This window comes from Gallus gallus, chromosome 15 (assembly GCF_016699485.2).
Source record: "Gallus gallus isolate bGalGal1 chromosome 15, bGalGal1.mat.broiler.GRCg7b, whole genome shotgun sequence".
Classification (NCBI taxonomy): Eukaryota; Metazoa; Chordata; class Aves; order Galliformes; family Phasianidae; genus Gallus; species Gallus gallus.
In genome coordinates, this window is record NC_052546.1 from 4,614,875 (window position 1) to 4,634,304 (window position 19,430).

At 52.4% G+C, this 19,430-nt stretch overlaps 1 protein-coding gene across 15 annotated transcripts in view; it reads left to right on the forward strand.

The window, feature by feature from the left end:
- NCOR2 (nuclear receptor corepressor 2) overlaps nucleotides 1-19,430 on the forward strand; it is a 165,353-nt gene that overhangs the window by 36,836 nt on the left and 109,087 nt on the right. For 14 of the 15 annotated variants that reach the window (XM_015275620.4, XM_040648356.2, XM_040648360.2 and 11 more), the window contains one exon: nucleotides 9,383-9,594. In XM_015275620.4, coding sequence (XP_015131106.1) covers nucleotides 9,490-9,594 — 105 coding nt within the window. In that variant the 5' untranslated portion in view covers nucleotides 9,383-9,489. Of the gene's footprint in view, nucleotides 1-142; nucleotides 1,700-9,382; nucleotides 9,595-19,430 lie in introns of those variants that run through there. The other variant, XM_040648348.2, reaches the window with a different exon arrangement.

The following is a 19,430-nucleotide window of genomic DNA, read 5'->3' on the forward strand; positions in this document are numbered from 1 at the left end:
AGGAGCCCTGGGGCACAGCTGGGCTGTAAGCAGTGCCTGAAGGAGGGGCTCCATGGGCCGGGGACCGCATGGGGTGCAGCTCTGGGGGGGGAGGAGCGGGGCCATGGGTTCCTGGGCTGCATGTGCGGGGCTCAGCGTGGCCGTAGGCGGTAGGCACAGTTCTGGCACTGCTCTGCTCAGCTCACTCTTCCGTTGATGTGCTTTTCTTTGGGAATTTCCTCAGTGCTGTTTCTGGAGCAGGCTGCTCAGTAGGGTGTGAGAGTTCATGACCCCGCGGAGGATCTCTCCGGGACCTTTGTGTCCCCGGCCGAGTGGCTGCAGGGGAAGATTGTTTATTTTCTTGAACACCACACAGAGCTGCTTGCAAATTCCTGAGCTGTTGTTTTCTTCCCCACTGCCCCGAGTTCTTGACTTGGTGGTATGAGCGCTGCAGGGTTGTGGACATGCTGCTTGGTGCTGGGCTGTGTGTGCTGTAGTTGGAATAGGGATGTGGATAAATTGGCATAGGTCTGATAGCACAATTTCACAGGTGCTGTATGAATGGCACCTCTCTCAGAGCACACTTACTGTCTCATGCCTTTGTCGTGGGTCTCGCTTGGGCTGGTTTGCAATGTGGTGCCCTGTATGAGGATTCTGGTTGCACCTCTGGCTCTTATTGTCTTACCCTGCTGCTGCTCTTGGCAGTGCAGTGGGCTGCATCAGTTCTGTGTGATCCCACTGGCTCTGCTGCTGCCCAGAAATCAAAGCTCTGCTGTGCCAGAAAGAGGAATGGTGGGTGACAGGAGGTGTGCAGGTAGCTGAAAGAGTGAGAAGTAGAGCTACTTCTGGGGCAGTATGTGATGTGTGTGATGCCCATAGGAGCAAGCAAGTGTTGGTTTGCTCCTCCAGGTTCATTCCCTGGGCAGCATTGTCTAGCCACTTCCACCTTGGTAAGAGAGTAAGCACCAAGGCTGGTGGATCAACTGGCATCTGCAGTGCTTTGGCAAGGCCTGGGAGATGCTTTCATTAGCTGACACCAGGAAATAAAGTTACTTTTAAAAGGTAAACCAGTAGGTAGCTACTCTGAGCGTGACTGGGGCTGGGACTGGGTGGTCTTTAAGGTCCCTGCCAGCCCAAACCATTCTATGACAAGAGAGGGCCCAGGTGGTGGGTGGCAGCTGTGGGCTCCATATACTGGCAGTGTGTAGCAGAGGTGCAGTGCTGCTCATCCACAGCAAAGTGCTGTGGGAGATAGCAGGGGGGGTCCAGCACACTGCTGTGCTTCTGGGCAGGGAAAACATGCTGTTCCATCACAGCCTCTCTGTTCTCTGGAAACCATGTCAGCATCCCACTAATGGCAACCGCTGCTGCACCAGCACCATCCCTGTGCGGTTACTCTTTGTCTCTGCGCTGCTGCTTTGCAGCCTCGTTGATTTTTTTTCCTGTCCACACGACACAATCGCTCCTTGTTAGCCCGTCGTGCTCTTTCCTCTTTCAAGGAAGGGAAGGAGCAGGGGAACCAGATCTGATAATTCCAGCGAGTAGAACTGTTCCCCTGAGCCCTTTATGAAGAAATAAAAGGCTCTCCTTCTCTCTGCTTCTCTTTGAGCATGAGCACTTTACCCTCTTGGATTCCCTGCAGGCTCCTCACACTGCTGAAATTGAAACATCAAGATGTCTGAGGCAGCAGGAATTACCATCAGTGTTTTGACACCTGGAGGTACAATTTCTATTAGCTTTTATATGAAAACAACACCGGTTTTGCCAACGGAGTTCCCGTTAAATAATGCACGAAGACCCTGCCTCTGACAGTGGGTATTTTTCTTTCACTTTCTCGGTCTCTTGGGTAATGGCTTAATTTCTGTGACCACTCGGGAAAAATACACATAGGCTCGCGGAGAGCAATAGGGTTGTGGGTGCACGCGTGCAGAACTCCCAGGCACACAGTCAGTTATCCTGTTTGCTAATTAATGTGGAGAAGGGAGGAAAGCAATTTAAGGTTGGTCTGTTGGATTATTGGTTTGGAGTTGTTTTGGAAGCAGGAGAATGCTGTCTTCCTGAGATATCTGATGGTCATAAGGCTTCACTGTGTGTGGTGTGGGGTGGAGATGAGCGCTGGGTCACCGGCAGCAGAAAGTGGGTGACTTATCCTGGTGCTGATGATGCTCAGCATCCAACATATGCTCTGTGCCCGCTTTTGGGGGAAGCGAAGGGAAACAGAAGGGCACAGCGTGTGGATGTGACTGTCAGTAGTTAGAATCAAAGTGCAGTTTTGACATTTCTAACCTAATAAGTGGTGCTGCGTGTGAGCGCCTGCTTATTTTCCTTTTCACCGTGAGATGCTTTGACAGAGGAGTAAAGTCCCATTTTGACGTTTCTGTCATTTTAACTAGAGAGAGATTACAGTAAATTGGATTAAGTGAAAATCTTCTTCAGATGTTTGTGGTTTGGGCTGATTTATGGATAGATGTCATTTGAACGTCATTCTGCATTTTTTAAGCATCTGCTTGATGGCTGCTCTAATGCTGCAAAGAGTCCCCGCAGCAGGGCTGGGTGTGGGGATTCTCCCCATCCAGTCTGCCAGTGATGTCACTGACGAAGGAGTCGGCCTCTGTCTGCTGGGGTGATGAGGGTGAGATGCAGTCTTTGTGCATGGGAACCAGGAGGCCTGCATCTCTGAGCTGTGTCATTTGCACGTATCGTTTTTGATTTGCAGCACGGTTTTGGGAAATGCTTCTGATCCAACCACAAAACCACGAGGTCTGAGTCCAGGCATAGAGGCTTGTGGATTTCGGTTGTGGTCTCTGGAAGGTTATCTGCAAGTTTCATGTTGGTTTAAAGCTTTGTACCTGTACTGTGAGCTCATAGGGTCGTGTTCTTCCAGTTTAACTCCTTGAGCCACTTCTGCTCTATGCCAGGTAGAAGGGATTTCTGCATTCCTGTTCTCTGTCCTCATAAGGTGCCGGATGCCTTATGCTGTGGCTGTATCAGTTCTGAAGGTGCTGCCAGGAGCCGGAGCACGGCTTGCCCAAACTCCCTGCTGGGCCTCACCCATCACTGCGTGGCACCCAGCCTGCCCTCACACCTCCTGCAGGCACCGTGCTGGTTCTGTTTGCTTCTTGCACCTGTGGTCCCAACGCCGTAACTGATGTGGAGAGAGCACATGGGCACATGCCCTCCTGTTGAAAAGATTCTGATTTCAGTGATTGTACTGGGAATTTGAAGTCCGGTTCTTAAAAGCATTGTGCATTATTTTCCATGATATGATTATTTGCAGAAGATCACACTACTGTGGGAAGATAAATTTGTAATCCCGCTTAGCGGCTGATCTTATCCCCCCGAGTGGCTGTGGTTGCGTAAGGCACAGTGACCTGAACTCCACTTCTTAGGGCTGTGGGCAGGAGATGCTGTTCCCTTCTCCCCATGGGGCCGCATGGTGCAATCCCTGCTGCCCTGCAGCTTCCCCAGGCCTGGGGGCTGCCCGTGGCCCCAGCTGCTCCCACAGATGGGCTCTTTTCCTCTCTGCCGTGGGTGAATTGGAGCTGTCTGTGATGGATCCTCACTGCGACAGGCTCTAAGTGGGATCTCTCGGGGGAAATTAGCCTGCAGCTTTTGGCTTTATTAAATATTCTCCAGTGCTGTCCCAAAGGACTGCTTTTTAGTGCTCGGCAATGTTTCATCTGTATTTTTAACATCACCTGCAGGAAATGTGACTGTGAATAGCCTATATTGATGTTGAAGTCCAAGTACAAGTGGTGGACAACTGGCAGACAGCACGCTGTGTTCTGCAGGGCTGCGTGCTGGGGTGTCCTGCAGCAGAGGAAGGACCTGGCTGGAGGTGCTGCAGGTGATTGTGAAGCTGGTAGCTCCCTTGGATCTGCAGCCCACAACTGATGGAGCCTTTTATTAGAACACCCATCTAATGATTGGTTGAGCACGTATAAACTATTTGTAACTTTTAAATTGTGACCGGATGTATGGTAGCTCATAAAATACACTAAGGGCCTGAAATGCCTGTTAGGTTGATGGAAACTGTATTTTCTACCCTTGTCTGTGTATTAGAAGCATTTTTTCCACGAGCTGTTCAGCTTTCCATCTGCCTGAGCCGTACAGAGCTGGCCGTGGGGATGAGCTGTGTAATGGGATGTCTAAGTTGGAGGAGGAACCCGCTCTGGCTCAAGCAGTCCTGATTTGAAAGCACGTTCAGCCAAAGCAGTGCAGATCTGCACAAGGAGAAATTAAAATTGCTCTGTCTGATGAATGCTGAGGTTGGGAGCTGCTGCCAAGGGACGCTCAAGTGGACAAAGAGCAATAGCTGCCAAGTGCAGCTGGTGGCTGTGCCTGGGGCTGCCCGTGCTCCTGGGATGCACTCGGGCTGCAGGAGGCAGGGTGGGTTTGCTTGTTTGATGTGACGAAGGAAGTGAAGGTTGGTTTGCCTCTTCTGACTGCTTGAGTATTATTTTCTTGACTTTTTGCCTGCAGAGCATCTAAGCCTGGCCTCAGAGTTAAATCATGGGAGATGCTGATTAATTGTGAGGGGGGGAAGCAGCAAATTCCCCGTTGGGTAAGAGTTTACCAGTGGAGCTGTGACCTTGTTAAAACACGTTAACTCAATAAAAGCCTGAGTGTTTAAAGACAAGTGACTTCTTCCTACCTCGAGGGGCATAATTAAGCCATTCCACACCCCTGAAAGCAGAGCTGTGGGAGGATGGAGGAGCTCCTATCCTGCACAGTAAGTCACAACTTCCCATGGGGTCAGGTCAGCTCTGCGAGCAGCACCCATGGAGCTGGGTTTTTTTGCTAGCAATATTATTAATAACAAAGATTAGAGTTTAGTGATCACAAAACAGGGTGAGCTGATAAAGAGTGCCCAGTGAGGTGGTGGAGTCTCTGTCCCTGGAGGTGTTTAAGGAAAGGGTAGGTGAGGTGCTGAGGGACGTGGCTCAGTGGCACGGTGGGGATGGGTTGGTGATCCTGATGTGCACTGCCCATCTGGGAGCTGCTGCGTGTTGGGTGCAAATGTTGAAAGTGTTTTGGTGCCTCTGGGAGAGGCTTTGACCTTCTGTTCAGAAGCTGTTAATTACCCAGAACAGGGAAGCGGAATGTGCCCAATTAATGGCTCCCACCTCAGCCCTGGCTCTGCCATGAGCTTAACGAGCTGCTCCTTTCTCTGGGCCACCAGAGCTGGCACTCCTCGGTTTTGTGGGGAGGAATGAAAGCAGCAGATGTGTGCAGGAGCAAATGGTTGGGTCTGGTCTTTAACCAACGTGAGGATTGACTCATGGCCCAGTAGTCGCTCCAGGATGTTAGGAGAAGGGCCCTGTGCAGGGTTCAGAACTGGCCTGAGCTGTTGGGTTGGCATGAGGATGATGTGGGATGCGCTGGGTGAGGGCTGGTCTGAGAGCCCCCGTGGCTCTGTCATGTCCCGATTCATGGCACAGCCGCACGGCATCGTCGTACAGTTCTGAGTACCTCGGTTTACAGGTCATTTAATTTATTTGCAGGCTTTGTTTCAGTTCCTCAGGGTAATTTTGCTCCTTTGCGCATCTTCCTATGAAGGCATTAAATAGTGCAGTTTGTCACAACAGTTCAGCTTTTATGCTGGCAGCCAGAGCTCTTCAAAGATGCTCGTGTGAAGTCGAGACTCCTGAATCATTAGAGGATCATGAAAGAAAAAGAATAATTTAGAACACGGAGATGTTTTGTCATCTTTGAAATTGGGAACGTGTGAAAGGAGAAAATGTTTAGCAGCGCGATCCGCCTCAAAGAACTTATCTTAGGGAATCCAGAAAATGAATTTCCCCTCTTTATGCAGGATGTAAATAATCAAAAGTGTCACTCCTGAGCCGAGTAATTTGTTCAACAAAAGGATGTGGAGGAGATGACTCCGAGCGCTCACAGTGCGCCCCAGACATCAGAGGACCTATCTTGGCAGCGATGGAAGCAAAGTGTTTGAAACCCAAATGAGCAGCGTGTGCTGTGCCATAAATACAGGAGGTTTGCAGGTGCTCCGTGCTGCAGCCCGGGCTCTGCGTGTTGTTACAGCCATGGCTGTTAATGTGCTGTTTAGTGTACTTGGGAGCGTGGCTAAAGTAGTCGTCATTATCACACGATGGTGAGGAACTGCTTCCCCCCCCCCCTTGATTTTAAGTTGTGTGTGTATCTATGAGGCTGCAACCCACAGCGTGTGCCTGCTGTGCTCTGTGAGCACGTGGTGCTGGGGGCAGCGGAGCTGTGTCCATCCCTGCTGTGCTGTGCTGCACTCCCAGTATTGCCCTACACTTCTCTCCTTGCTGGCCACACTCGGCCATTGCTGCTTTCCTCCTCCTCCTCCTCTAGCCCCGTTTCCCCTCGCAGTCCCAGTGCCCCAGTGGTTGTGTTTGTTTGTTTTGTTCTTTATTTTTTTTTAATTTCCTCTTTGGGCATTTCCATTTGTCTTTGCGGATCATCTTCAACAAAGGCCTCACGTGGTCTGTTTGTTTTCTATTTCCAGCCTACACTTAAAAATAACTCCTTTGTTTCATGAATGGCCTGCGCCTGGATCCAGATCCCCCTTTCTCTGTGGGTTTCTTTCTCCTCACTGTTGGCTGTCGGACCTTTCCTGGGAGTGTCCTATCAGGCAGCTCACCCAGACCTGCCCTGCGGAGCCACGAGCCCCCTGTACCAGCTCCGCTTGTGAGTACTGGCAGAGGTCACTTCAGGGCAGAGCTGAACACTGTCCCAGGCCCAAAATAGCTTGGAATGATTGGGAACACAAGTCCTGAGTCCTGCTTTATGGCTCTTGGTGCTGGCAGGGGCAGAACGGAGTCCCCTGGTGCTTGGGTTGGTGCTAGGATTGTGCGAAGCCGCAGTGGGAGCTGGCGGCTCCCAGCAAGGAAGACCTGTTGTGGTTGTACCCACACGTGCCCAGAGAGGGGAGAGGTGGTTTGCTGTGAGCAGCCCGACCTGCAGCAGCTGCAGGAAGGATCCAGGAGCAGGGCAATGCTGGGCCCTTGTGCTCATTGAGCTGCGCCAGCCAGCCCTGCGTGTTGTGGTTCTCCAAAGGCAGCACATGGTGCAGGTAAAGGCTTTGAGCCCGGGGCTGGAGTAACCTCTCATCCACACTGTGCAGCTCAGGGTGTGCCTGATCTTTCCTGTTGACCCTGTGCTGCTATTTTAATTTAAAACCTCTGTACCCTGCTGCGATTGAATGCTACTGTGGATTCCTGGTCTGCAGACACTGATGTTGTTTGCTTTGTTATTCTGAATAGAGCCTTAAATATATGGCAGGCGGCCGGCTCGCCTATTGAAAGGACTTAACAGATACAGTACATACAAATATTTGTGTCTAATGTCAGCTGTCTTCCAAGAAAATTTCGTGCACATATGGGTTAGAGAAACCCATTATCATTGCAGGGTGGTGTGTTTCGTAGGAGCGTCCCTCAAATCATTTGCATTACGTCTTAATGATTTTTTGCTTCTGTCCGTCCTTTAAAGAATGGGTAAAGAAAGTGGGTAAGCTCCTGAGTGCTGTGCCCATGCCTGGGCTGGGGGTGCTTGTGTGGGTGTAGCCTTGTAATGGGGCTTTGTGCCATCGTGTTGTGGGCTACATTCTAACGTCTTCTGCAGACCATCCGTGATCCGTAGACCACAAGTTGAGTAACATTAATTTGGGTTTAAGAAACAGAATATTCTGTTAAGCTTATTTCAGCATGTCTTTTTTTTTTCCTGGTTATTTCATATTCAAGAAGTCTGCTCTCACTGGGACCCATACAGCTTCTATAAGGATGGATAAGTGGGTACTTTCTGTGAGCTGGCAGTGCCTTGTCCTCACCTTCAGGCAGAGGAGCCGAGGCAGCCCCTCACCCTCGTTACACTGTGTGTAAGCCAAGGATCCAGCCCAGGAATCCTGCCTTGCTTTGGAGCGGGTCCTTGGGGTGTTCCTGGGTAGGGAGAGGCATGGAGGTGTCGGGGTATGGATCTGGGAGTCTCCTCGGTGGTAGGAAGCAGATGAGCTTGGAACCCCTCCCCGCCCCTCAGTGCCTGCAGCTCTGCGTTGCCTTCCCGGGGCCAGGTTTGCCAGTAACCTCTTGCTTTCTCCTGTTTCTAATCAGATTGTAAATCTCGTACCTAGCACTGTAATGGCTAATGCAGGTCTGTGGATAAAACATTCCCTGATCAAGACTCCAACCAGGGGGGAGAAATACTTTTCCGGTGAGACAACGTCTGTTCCTCATCAAAATCAGTTGAGAAAAGTAGTAACCAAACAGTACAGATTCAAAGAGCCTGGCTGTGCTATTTCTGGTTTATTTCCTATTAATCTGCTCCTATTGTTTGCATTCTTCTCCTACAAACAATTAGTTAACAGTGCGTCCCCAGGGCACGGAGCACTCCTGGAGCGGCTGCGTGCCAAGGTCCTGGTGTGCCCCGTGTCCCACAAACACCGACGTGCCCACGGGATGAGTGGCACCTGCAGAGCCGTCCTGCTGCTGTGCTGGGCTCCCTGGGCATGCTCCGTCAGTAGCAGCATTGAGATACCTCTGCACTTCTGCCCTCTGTAGCCTTGATGGTTGTATTGGTGTATTTTCAAGCTTGGCCCCTCTGTAAGTGATCTCCTTGTGCCGTGTGTCGCTGCTGGGGCCGTTGCTGTGTTTTGATTTGGTTTCTGGCTGTGTGGACATGGGCAAACCAGCGAGGCGGCCCCGTGCCTGCCCGGCACAGATAGCGAGCGCTCCATCGCTGTGGGTTGATCTGTGGTCTCACAGGGAAAGAAACTCTTCCTCTTTTTTCCCTTTCCCACCAATTGTTGGTTTTTGCACACGCCAACTGCTGTTTCAGTTGAACTGTGCTGGCTTGGGCTCGCTGCTCTCCCTGTGGAGCAGAGCTAGGCAGCTTGCAGCCCCGTTGGCTCCCTGCAGCTCCCTCCGGGCCGAAGGGAATTCTCCCACTGTTTTCCCAACTGTGCTGCAGCTGCAGAAGGAATTGCAACACATGATACACACCACACGTGTGGGCGGCCGGTTTGTGAAAATACCCTCTGGGCCGTGGTGTCCTCTGTGGCAGTGGATCCTAATCAGAAGGGCCGATTCAATATTGATGTGGCAGTGGAGGTGTGTGACACACTTCAGCCCTGAGTTATGGGCAGTATGGTGCTCAGCTCCTGCTGGCAGTGGGGGCTGCTTCGTGTGGGTGCAGGCGTTGCCGGGGTTTGGAAGGAGGGCACTGTGCTACGGGTGCATGGAGGTGTGAGCAGGATGGGGTGCTGGAGGAGGGACCTCAGTGTGCGGTATGGGGGGTGTGTGCAGGAAGCAGGGCTGGTGGAGAACCGTGAGAGCGGTCAGGTTTTGGGGATCATTTAAGCCTCACTGTTGGTTGTCTTGTGGTTGACTGAGTTTTAATCTGCTGCTTTCCTCTTTGCTTGCAGCTGTTGCGCGACGAGGAAAGCACGCTCATGATGAAGAGAAGCTCTTGGCTCTCCTAATCTTCTGTTGGTGATTTGGAAGCAGCCACCGCCACGTCTGCTCTTTCGACATGTCTGGATCTACGCAGCCCGTGACACAGAACTGGCGTGCCACCGAGCCGCGCTACCCCCCGCACGCCATGTCCTACCCGGTGCAGATTGCCCGGCCGCACGCGGTAAGACACGAGCTGCCTTCCCATGCTGCCCTTGGTGCTGGGCAGCAGTTCCTCTGTGCTGGTCTCAGATGTGGCTGTTATGCAGAAGTCAGTGTGTTTCCATGCCTGTGATACGGGATTTCAGCCGCCTTCTCCCATCCCTCTTCTACTTGGTGCTTTCAGCTCTTCCTTTTATACCCCTCGCTGTAGTGGTGCCCATGCAACACTGGTTCACCACCTGTGAGTGCTGAGCACTATTGGTCCTTTAGGGAGCACAGCTGGTTCAGTGGGGAGAGGGGGAATGTGTCTTAACTCTGCTGGGAACCAGAGCACAGTGTGGTGATGTCCTCAGGGCTGGAGTGAACCTGCTGCTGCCTTTGCGTCTGGGGAGCAGCCCTGCTCTGTGTGCCTGGTGGTAGTCCTGTGAGGCAAGGAGGAAATCTGCTCATTTTTTTTTTTTTAACATTTTGTCTTTCCTCATGTTTTTCCCCTCCCTCCTCTTTGATGTGTATTCTTGTCTCCTGTAGGACCAAGCTACACGTTGAGATGAGGGCTGGCTGTGTTTTGCTGAATGTGCTGGGTTAACTCCCAGCCTCTCCCTGTGCCCTGTCACTCACATCCCTGCTTGCTCATCCTGGATGTTTGACTGCTTTAGGTTTAAGCTCTTAACAGGAAAAAAAACCCTCTCCTTAGTGGAACAGCTTTAGTCAGCTCAGGCTGCTTAAATGAATCTTATTAGGTGCTGGAGTGTGGTGTGCACTCTCCTTGGTGAGCTGCAGCACAGTGACCGCAGCCGGTACGGTGCATGTAATGGGAGTTAGCGAGGTGACCTTGTCTCAGGGTTACATTGCTGATGGTGATGGCTATTGAACTGTGAAACTCCTGCCGTGATGAATTTAGGGTTTGACTTGAAAGCCTGGAAATGCAAGAAATGTCAACGAAGAGGTGAAATTTCCCTGTCTGCCCTCTTTGTTGGGCTTCAACAGAGCAGCATGTAGAGCAGAGATGGAGTTTGGAATGGCTTTGAAATAGGAACATACAGAGGGTGCAGGACAAGCTTTTGGCTGAGTTAACTGGCTTGTCTAGATTGCTTGGGGTCTGCATGCTTCTGCACAAAGAGGCTTTTCATCCAGGCTATGAGACAGGCTGACCTGGTTTGATCTAGGGGAGTTTTGCTTCCACTGGTATGAGTGTGTTTATTTGGGCGGTGGGTGGAATGAGAACGTTTGTCTCAACAAGAAAATCCTTGTTCTGTTTTTATCAGAAATTTGAGCAGGAGGATGTGACCAGGTGAGCCAGTTCTGCTGTTGTTGCAAAGCCTTGACTTAAAAACAGCCCCCCAAACCTCAAAGCTCAGGGTGGAGGGGGATTTTAGAAGAGGGCAGATAGCTTCTGGCTTTGGGGTTGAGTGCTCATTCCTTGCCAACCCGCAGTGCTCCTTTAGCGTCACATCAGCGGAATGACCCGAATGGGGCAGTTGTTTGCAAGGCAGACTGAGCTCTGGGTTTCTCCGACCTGTCCTGCTCTCTGGCTAGAGTGAATACTGTTTTTATTCTATCCTATTAATATTGGAAGAAGTTGCTGGCTTTTGCTTCTAGAAGCTATTTTTACAGCCATGTGTAATCTTCCGAAGTTACGCGATACCCTGTAGGTGTCTGGGTGCAGGAGGGCTTGAGGTTTTCAGCTGGAAGGCCAAGCAGATCCTCTCGCCGCTGGGTGGAAGCGTGCCAGCTCCGTGCACACTGAGCACACCTTGCTGTGCTGGGGGGGCAGGCAGCCCCGTGCCATGCTGGTTGCTGGCCGGGCTGCGGCTGTTCTCTGGTGGGGTTGCTCAGGAGAGCTCTGTTGCTTTGAAGCTGCTGTGCTGCTTAACATTAAAAGTCAGTGGTATTTGCTTGCATGTCTTGGCCAGGTCGGTTTTGTCATGGGGTGTGTTTGCACAGTGAGAGCTTGTTTGGAAGAAAGCAAGAAAGGCCAAAACCAACCCAGCGCTGGCGTGCCTCGCATCTCATTAGGTCTCAATTCTGGGTTGCTGCATTCCACGACATCCTTTCATGCGAGCTGGGAACTTGCTGGCCCTGGGCTCCTTCCCCGGCTGCGGAAGCGGCCCGGTCACCTCCTGGGCACGTGGGGCTGAGCACAGCAGGGCTGCAAATGCCATGAGAACAGGAATAAATAACTGCAGTCCGACTGTGACGGGAGCACCCAGGGAAATGCGGTGCAGCAGGAATACTGAGCTCCGAAATGAGCCGAGGCATTATTTTAGGCTTGGAGACACTGTATGAAAAGTGATTTAAAGGATTGCAGCTGTTGGATTTCACAGATGAGGCAAGTGGGAGTGGGTGTTGTGAAGGGGCAGGAGACACGGGGAGCAGGCTGGGTGTTTTTCTGTTCTCTGCTCACCAAACCTGAGGGAATATCCAACAAAATGGGTGAAAAAAGAGGCATTTCAAATGAACCTGCAGAAATGTGCTTGGTATGTATGGGTATCGGCTCCCAGCAGCGAGATCCAGGAGCTGCTGCTGAGCCAGGGGTTGCTGGAGGAGATCCAGTACAGGATGAGCAGGGCTTTGGGTGCTGGTTTGGCCTGCAGGTGCCAGATCTGGGGATGGCCCAGTGTGGTGTGGCCAGCAGCCTTCTGCAAGGTGGGCTGCTCCCACTGCCCTGGGGCCTCCTCCTGTTTCTCCGCTTCTTCCTCTCTGATTCGGTGCCAGCTGCTGCTCAGGGGGCAGGTGAAGTGTGGTATCTTATAATGACCTGAGATTTAATTCCATCTTATTAAAAAATTACTTACAAAACAACTTTGCCAAGTGTGCCTGCTTTAAAGAGAAGAAGCTTAGATGGAAAGATTATGTTCTGTGTAAGAAAAAATCACCAATAATGAACAGTTTTTTTTTCCTTAAGAGGATTGCAGGTTTGTTGGCCAAACTGCAGGGGAAGCTTGTTAGTTTTCTGTATGTATTAGCTGTACTATTGGGGTGTTCAGCTGATTCTATCATGTTCAGCTTGGGAACAGAAGAATTGTTTGAATGCTTTGTGACCTTTAGCTAAAGGTGAAAAGACACGTTACTTATGCTGTTAACCTTCTAATGTGTCCCAAGTTCATGCTCTCTCAAGGCAAACCTTGGCATGACAGATATTCCTTTTCACGCAACCTGCAGATATTTTCTGTAAACAGATCAATGTCCCCGCATAGCACACGTCCCCTGTCCTCCTGCAGCCCCTCCGTGGTCACTGTTCCCTGGGGCAGCAGGGTGCCCCTGGCTCCTCGCTGGGTGCCCAGGCCCTTGCTGTGCTGTGCTAGCTGGGTGCATGCTGCTATTGCCTGGAGCTGACTGTCCCCATGCCAGAGCAGCCTCTGTTTTGGGGGTGCTTGTAGTATTTTGTTACTTACTAGAGATACTAATCAGGATTGGAGAACAGTTGGGATGTACGCATGTGCTCCATCGGCATTTGAATTGTGGTGGTGTGGCATCCCCTTCCAGCAAAGCCCTGCTCCCCATTCGGTGGGATGGAAACATGAGCTTCCCCCCTTAACCCCTGAGCTTCCACAGGCCTTTGTGCTTTCTCCTCAGCCACACCTCCTGTCTGGGAGCAGCTCTCAGTAAGCCTCTGTAGTTCCTTTGCTAACACCTTGCAAAGCATCTCCTGTGCAGGAGCAATTGCTCGCTTCTTGGCCAGATCCACCTGAACCAGAGACACGAGGTTGGTGCAGACTGGTGTGCTGATGTGATGTCTTGGCCAGGTAACGGCCTGGGCAGGAGCGTGGCCTTCCCTGCCTGGGCTCCTTCCAGCAGCTGCAGCAGAGCAGGCTGTTGTGCATCGAGCTGCATGGCTCTGGGATGGCAGGAGCTGGTGTGTGTGTGCAACGAGGCAGTGAGTGGCAGCACGATGGTGGATAGGCACAGGGAGGGCATTACAAGCACAAGGTGCCTCTGCTGCTGTGGTGTTAGTTTTTTTTTTTTCCAGAATGGTTATTCACACTTGTATCTTCAGCAAGCAAAATGCCAGCCTGTGTCGGTGCTCCAGGAACTTGCAGAACGGAAGGGTTTATGGTGCCAAATGCTAAAATCCCCCAGGCTGCAAAGAGCCTCCTCCAACCATCTCCAGGAGCGAGAAAAAGCTGCCTGCTCCCAGCTGTGCAGCCGGGCGGGGGGCATCGCTGCCAGCTCTGCAGCCCACAGCCCCCAGCAAACAGCTCAGGGAAAGGCTTGAGCAGCAAAAGCTTGCCTTGGAACTTACCCAGCGTGATCAGTTCTGCTATGAGAACTCAGAATGATTCCTCCTGAATTAACTTGAGATTTGCAGTGCAATATTGCATGAGATCGGTGCAGCTGAGCAGTGGTTTGGGGAAAATTGGCTTTGTGATTTAGGATCAGGAGAGGTGCAAGTGAAGGAACAGAACACCTAATTCCCTACCCTGGGGTCTCTCTATCTGTGCCAGGAACAAGGAGCTGGCTTACAGTAGCTGCTGTGAGCAGGGCTCATTTTCCCTAGGATACAGCACTTACTTTTTCTTCAAGTAGAATTTTATGGCAGTTTCCTAATCTACTTTTTGGACGTGAGTTGATGTAGAGGATACTACTTTGCTTTTTGTTGATTTCAGAGTTGTAAATCCACAGAGGAAGAAAAAACTTGCTGCATATGTGGTTTGGCAAAGGTAGAGCTCTGCTAATGCTGCTTTTGGAGATGTAAAGCGGTTGCCTGTGCTGCCAGCTTGACTCTGTCCATGTTGCTCCACCAACCCCTGCGGTGGAAATGCCTTTTGCAGGACTAGGGGTTCTGCTCCTTGTCACTGGTGGTCGCTTACACACAAAACTGTGAGTAGGTCAGGTCCCTTGACCTGAAGAGTTTGATGAGCAGTTGTAAGGAAGTATAGTTGGGAGCTGAATGGGGAGCATGAGAAGGCAACAGGTCGGTGATGTATGGTGGGGGACTGCTGTGGAAGAGATGTGATGATGAGCCAAGTGACCTGATGCTTTAAAAGTGGATCATAGAATCATGGAGTTGCTTGGGTTGGATGTTTGGGGTTTGGCACGTTGCTCACCCCGCAGTAGGGCTCATGGCTGGGAGCGGCTGCAGGAAGCGAAGTGCCCGGTGTGGGGATGGGGGGAAGGCTTCACTGCTGGCTCAGCGGTGCCTGGACGTGACTGGGGCAGAAGAAGGAGCCAAAAGTCTTGTGATGGAGAGAAATTCAAATGCAGCCCTGCGATGAATGTGCTGCTGTTCTGCGTGCAGCTCTGGCTGTGGGGACAGGCTGGCTGCTGGCCTGGCACCAGGCGCTGGTCAGATGACTGGGAAGCCAGGGGAGCTGGGGGCTGCCCCCACCATGCCGTCACTTCTTGTCCATGAATGGCACATTCAGATGGGACAGCCACACATCGCTGACAGCCCTGGTTTGTGCAGAGGAAGGGGGAGAAAGCGTCAGGAAGGATGCATTACTGTGCAGCTGCTACAGACGCTGATGGTGCTGGCAGCAGCCACAGCCTCCGTGCGGGGACGGCAGCAGCGATCAATGCCTTCCAAGAAGAGGCCACGCGCACTGTGGTCACCTCCTCAAACAAAAGGCCAACTCAGCAGCGTCTGCGAGGTGGATGGCAAAGAGGCTGTGTCAGAACAATGAGGGCATTTGTCTTTTCAGCACATGTTGCATCCCCATAGGCAAGATAAAAATGCGTGCATTCAGCCAGGTTTTTATTACCGACCTTATCTCCAGCAGTACAGCTAATTGGGAGGCAGTTGGTATTTGTTTTTGGTGGGTTTTTTTTTTGAATCTGCAATGAGCTTGACCCAGCCTTTTGGGAAGGATGTGGGACAGACAGCAAAGAGCCTGGGGACAGCCTGCTTTGATCAGTAAGAGCGGTGATGCTCTGTGGAGGTTTTCTCTTGCTTCCTGGGTGGGTGCTGCTCCTTTGTGCTGGAGCTCTGTCCCCAAACCTCCTCCTACCTGAGTCGGCTTTGGGCAAGAATTTTCTCCAGGCAGTGGCTCAAAAGTGCATTTCTCGGTCTGATGAGCAACTGCTGCCAGCGCCAAGGGGTATCCAGGCACCAGAGAGCTTTTCCTTTTATTGCTAAAATAGGTCACAGTCGTTGCTGGCAGACTGCGATTTAAAGACACTTTGTGTTTTGCTAAGTTCAGGATGTACAAAGTGGAGTGAAGATGTCTCTCGTTGCTGGTGAGGTGCTGGAGGTCGGGTGTTAGGAAAAGGTTCTGCAAGGTGGGCATGGAACAGGCTGCCCAGGGCGGCGGGCACAGCACAGAGCTGCTGGAGCTCATGGAGTGTCTGGACCATGCTCTCAGATAGGGCTTGGGCTCAGCCAGGGGCGTTGCACTTGATGGTCCCTGTGGGTCTCTTCTGACTCGGGATGTTCCCTCGTTCTGTGAGGAGCCGCCCAGCTGGTGGATGGCATGGGGGACCCCGGCTCTGCTCCTGCTGGGTGTCAGTGCAAAAGGAGAGTGGTGGTTTTAAGCAAATAGGTCTTATTTTGCACTGAAAGTCAGCGGGGAGCTCCTGGTTACTTTGTCAAGCAGAGATGTGGTGAGCTGCAGGGCTGGGCCTCGTGCAGGCAGCTTGAGCTGCACTGCAGGTGCTCGCCTGGCTGTGTTGGACATCCTGTGGGCTCATTCCAGCTAAAAGCCCTGGGTGTTTACACTTGTTTTTCTGCTGGTAGAAGGAAGAGAGGAGCACCAGCTTGCTTATTTTACTGCAAGAGCAGCTCCAGGCTTCCACTCCTGCAGGCTCCTCATCACCCGATGGGGACGAATGGAGCAGGCAGTGGTACTGTGGCTGCACTCACGGTCAGATTGCAGCACTGCCCAGTCCTTGTGCCGCAGGCAGAGCCCAGCTTTGCTCCCAGCCTCCACGTGCTCTCCTGGCTCAGCTCAGGCAGCTGCAAGTGGGGGAAGAATGAAGTGTGCTGGGGAGTGCATGTGTTCAAAACAGAAAGTGAGAGAGGCCGGCGGCCTATGTGCTGTGCACAGCCATTGGTTCGGTGCCTGGGTTATCCCCAGGTCAGAGGGCACAGGGAGGATTTCGCGGGAGATGCTGCGGTAGGTAAGGCAGCGCACTGAGAGCTCTCACAGAGCAGCTTTCTTTTCTCATGAGGCTGTCTGTGTTTCTGTGCCGCTGAAAGCTTTTCTGCAGCACTGCTTTGGGTCTCCTGGCTTTAGAGAGTTTGATTATTGTATTTAAATGAGTCTGATAGAGCTGGGTTATGTAGGGTGAAAGGATCTACCAGGAAGAGGAGGGAGACGGTGCTCTGAGCGCTGCGGCATTGAGGAAGAATGCATTGAGGAAGAGTCCTTGAGACTGAGCCCGTCAGCTCCCCACCCAGCAGCCCCGGGCAGGGGAGGTGCAGCACATCACACTCCCTCCTGGCAGCCCAGGACGGCTTGCTGGGAGCCTACCGGGGCACCTTCTCTGTCTGCTGCATGAAGAATGCATTTTAATGAGGCCGCTTTTGGCTTGTTAGCGTTTTATTTATCTAAACGTTGGCCTTGTGCTGTATTGCTCTGTCGCGGTGATTTATGGCACCATAGCACGCTGTGTCTGTCCAGTTCAGGTGATGCTGCTGTTCTTGCAGGCTCAGCCCAGCCAGCTGCTCCGTGTGCTGCGGGCCAGGAGCTGCACAGAGGGACCTGCTGCAGTGAGCCTCCCTGGGCAGGGTTCTGGCTGTGAGGGAGTGAATCTGACGGTTCTGTAGAGGCTGGAGGGCTGCAGCAGCCTCTTCTGACATTGCGTGGGATGCTGAAGGCTGCCCGTGGCTCCAAGTGGATGCTAAATTGCTGTGTAGGCAATGCTGTGGGCTCAAACCCCGCTGCTAGGTGCTGGTGATGGTGGTCGCAGTGCTGTTCCTGTGCTCTGTGCCGCACAGCCCCGTGCTGCTCCATGTCCTCGGGGAAAGGTGCTGCTCCTCTGTGTTGTGAGCTGAGCCCTGAGCAGCTCTCCTAGGTTTCTTCAAGGGAGTACTGCAGGTGCACGGTTTGAAGGTGGATAATGTAGGTTTTCCTTGTTGTTTTTCTAGTTTTACTTAGCTGGTTTCGCCCTAAGCTTTGGAGATACGGCTTGCTGCTTTTCATGCCTCTGTTTCTTGCACACAAGATGGATTGGCCTGGGCCAGGGCAGCGCTCCAGCATGGTGCAGCGCCAGGTGCTGTGTGAAGGACGAAGAGCAGTGGGGGGGCACAGACAGCTCGGCATTTTTGCTGCATTTCGGTGTCACGCTGCTTCCAGCACAGGGATCCGACCTTCCCCTCCTGCCTGGGGGCTCCTGTAGATTTCCAGGTCTGGAGCTGTGTCCCAACCGGTCTCCAAAACACTGCTGAGCAGCACCAAGGTCTTTTCTGGAGGCAGCTCGTAAACCTTTCTGGTGTTTGTGTCTGAAAAGCACGCCCCTGGCTCACAGTGTAACATACTGTAGGAACTTTCTGAGCAATTAATCCACCTACGTCCTGCCAGGTCTCCCTTGGTTCCTTTGACGGTTCATCACAGGGCACAGAAACCTGTCAGTTTTGATTCCTGCCGCTCATTTTTCAGGTTATGTTTTCTTCCTCTGAAACGGAGCGCCGATGCGAGCGGAGCGGTCGGACAGCGGTGCCCTGTGTGGGGGTGCAGCCCTGGCCCCGAGGTCCAGCCTCACCTGCTGCCTCCAGCTGTGCCAGGGGGCTCTGAGCTCCAGGAGCTGTTTTCTGGAGGGTGTTGGAGGAGAAGGCGAGGCTGTGTGTGGGCAGGGGAGAGGGAAGGCAGGTGGCTGTCGGGACACGCAGGAACCCTTTTTTCCTTTTTTTCCTCTCAAGGGCACAGCCTTCCAGCCTCCCAGACAGGTAATTCTTGTTTGTACACCCCCAGCAGGTGAGTGCCCTGGCTGTAGGCCTGCTAGTGTGTCTTCCCAGCTGGCACGAGTGTGTTCTGTACATTGATGGCAGGTGCTGCATTGCTCAGGTTTTGGTTTTGTTTAAAAAGACAGGATGAGTGTGAATAGGAGGAGCGTGTTGTAGGCAGCAGCTCTGCCTGGCCAGGCCGTGAGGTCTCACTCCCACACCTCGGTGTCTGTGCTTCTCCTGCTGCTATGGCACCATGGTGTGCTCTAACCCACAGTCCCACAGGGATGTGTGCAGGGGCCTTCCTCCTGTAAGGCCTGCATGTACAGCAGGGCTAGAATGTCCCTGTTTAGACGAGTAGATGGAGCCTTCCATGAAGTGCAGCTGCCCCAGAGGTGCCAGGGGCTGCAGGGGCCCCAGGTTCCTGGTTTTGCTCCCCTTGGTTCCTACCCTTTCCCACGTTCTGTCAGAGCAGAAGAGCAGCAGCAACACACTACTGGTAGATGTTGGGAAAAGATGAACCTGCTCCCCACCGTTCATCTCCTGATGTGCCTTACAGAACCCGTTCCCCTTCCTCCATTTGTGTTTGACCTTTGCAGCTCCTCTGAGAGAGGGGCAGGACTGGGGCAGGGGTCTGATTTTGTTGGCCCCCTGTACTGAGTGCTTAGAACTGGTTTTTCTCCCTGGATTTCCACGAAGGGAAGGTGCAGGTTGGTGCAGCATAAGCTCCAAAATCTGCTCTGTGCCCTCCCCTCCCCACGCTGAGGCTGTTTGTTGTGCACTGGGGTTTATCAGCCCCGGTTGCATCTGATCAAATAACGCCCGTGCAGCTGTTCAGGCTGAGAGGTTTTCCCCTCCCAACTGCAAGTACTTGGCATTATGTTTGGTGGGTGGTGGTTTGCTTTGTTGTTTTTTTTGTTGTTGCATTTGTTTTTGACCCTGACATTTCTTTTTCTTTGTGAGGCAGTCCGAGCTTTTGTTTGGTGTCCTTCTGGGTGAGGGCTGTTTGAAATAGACTCCCAGGTGGGATTGGTTCT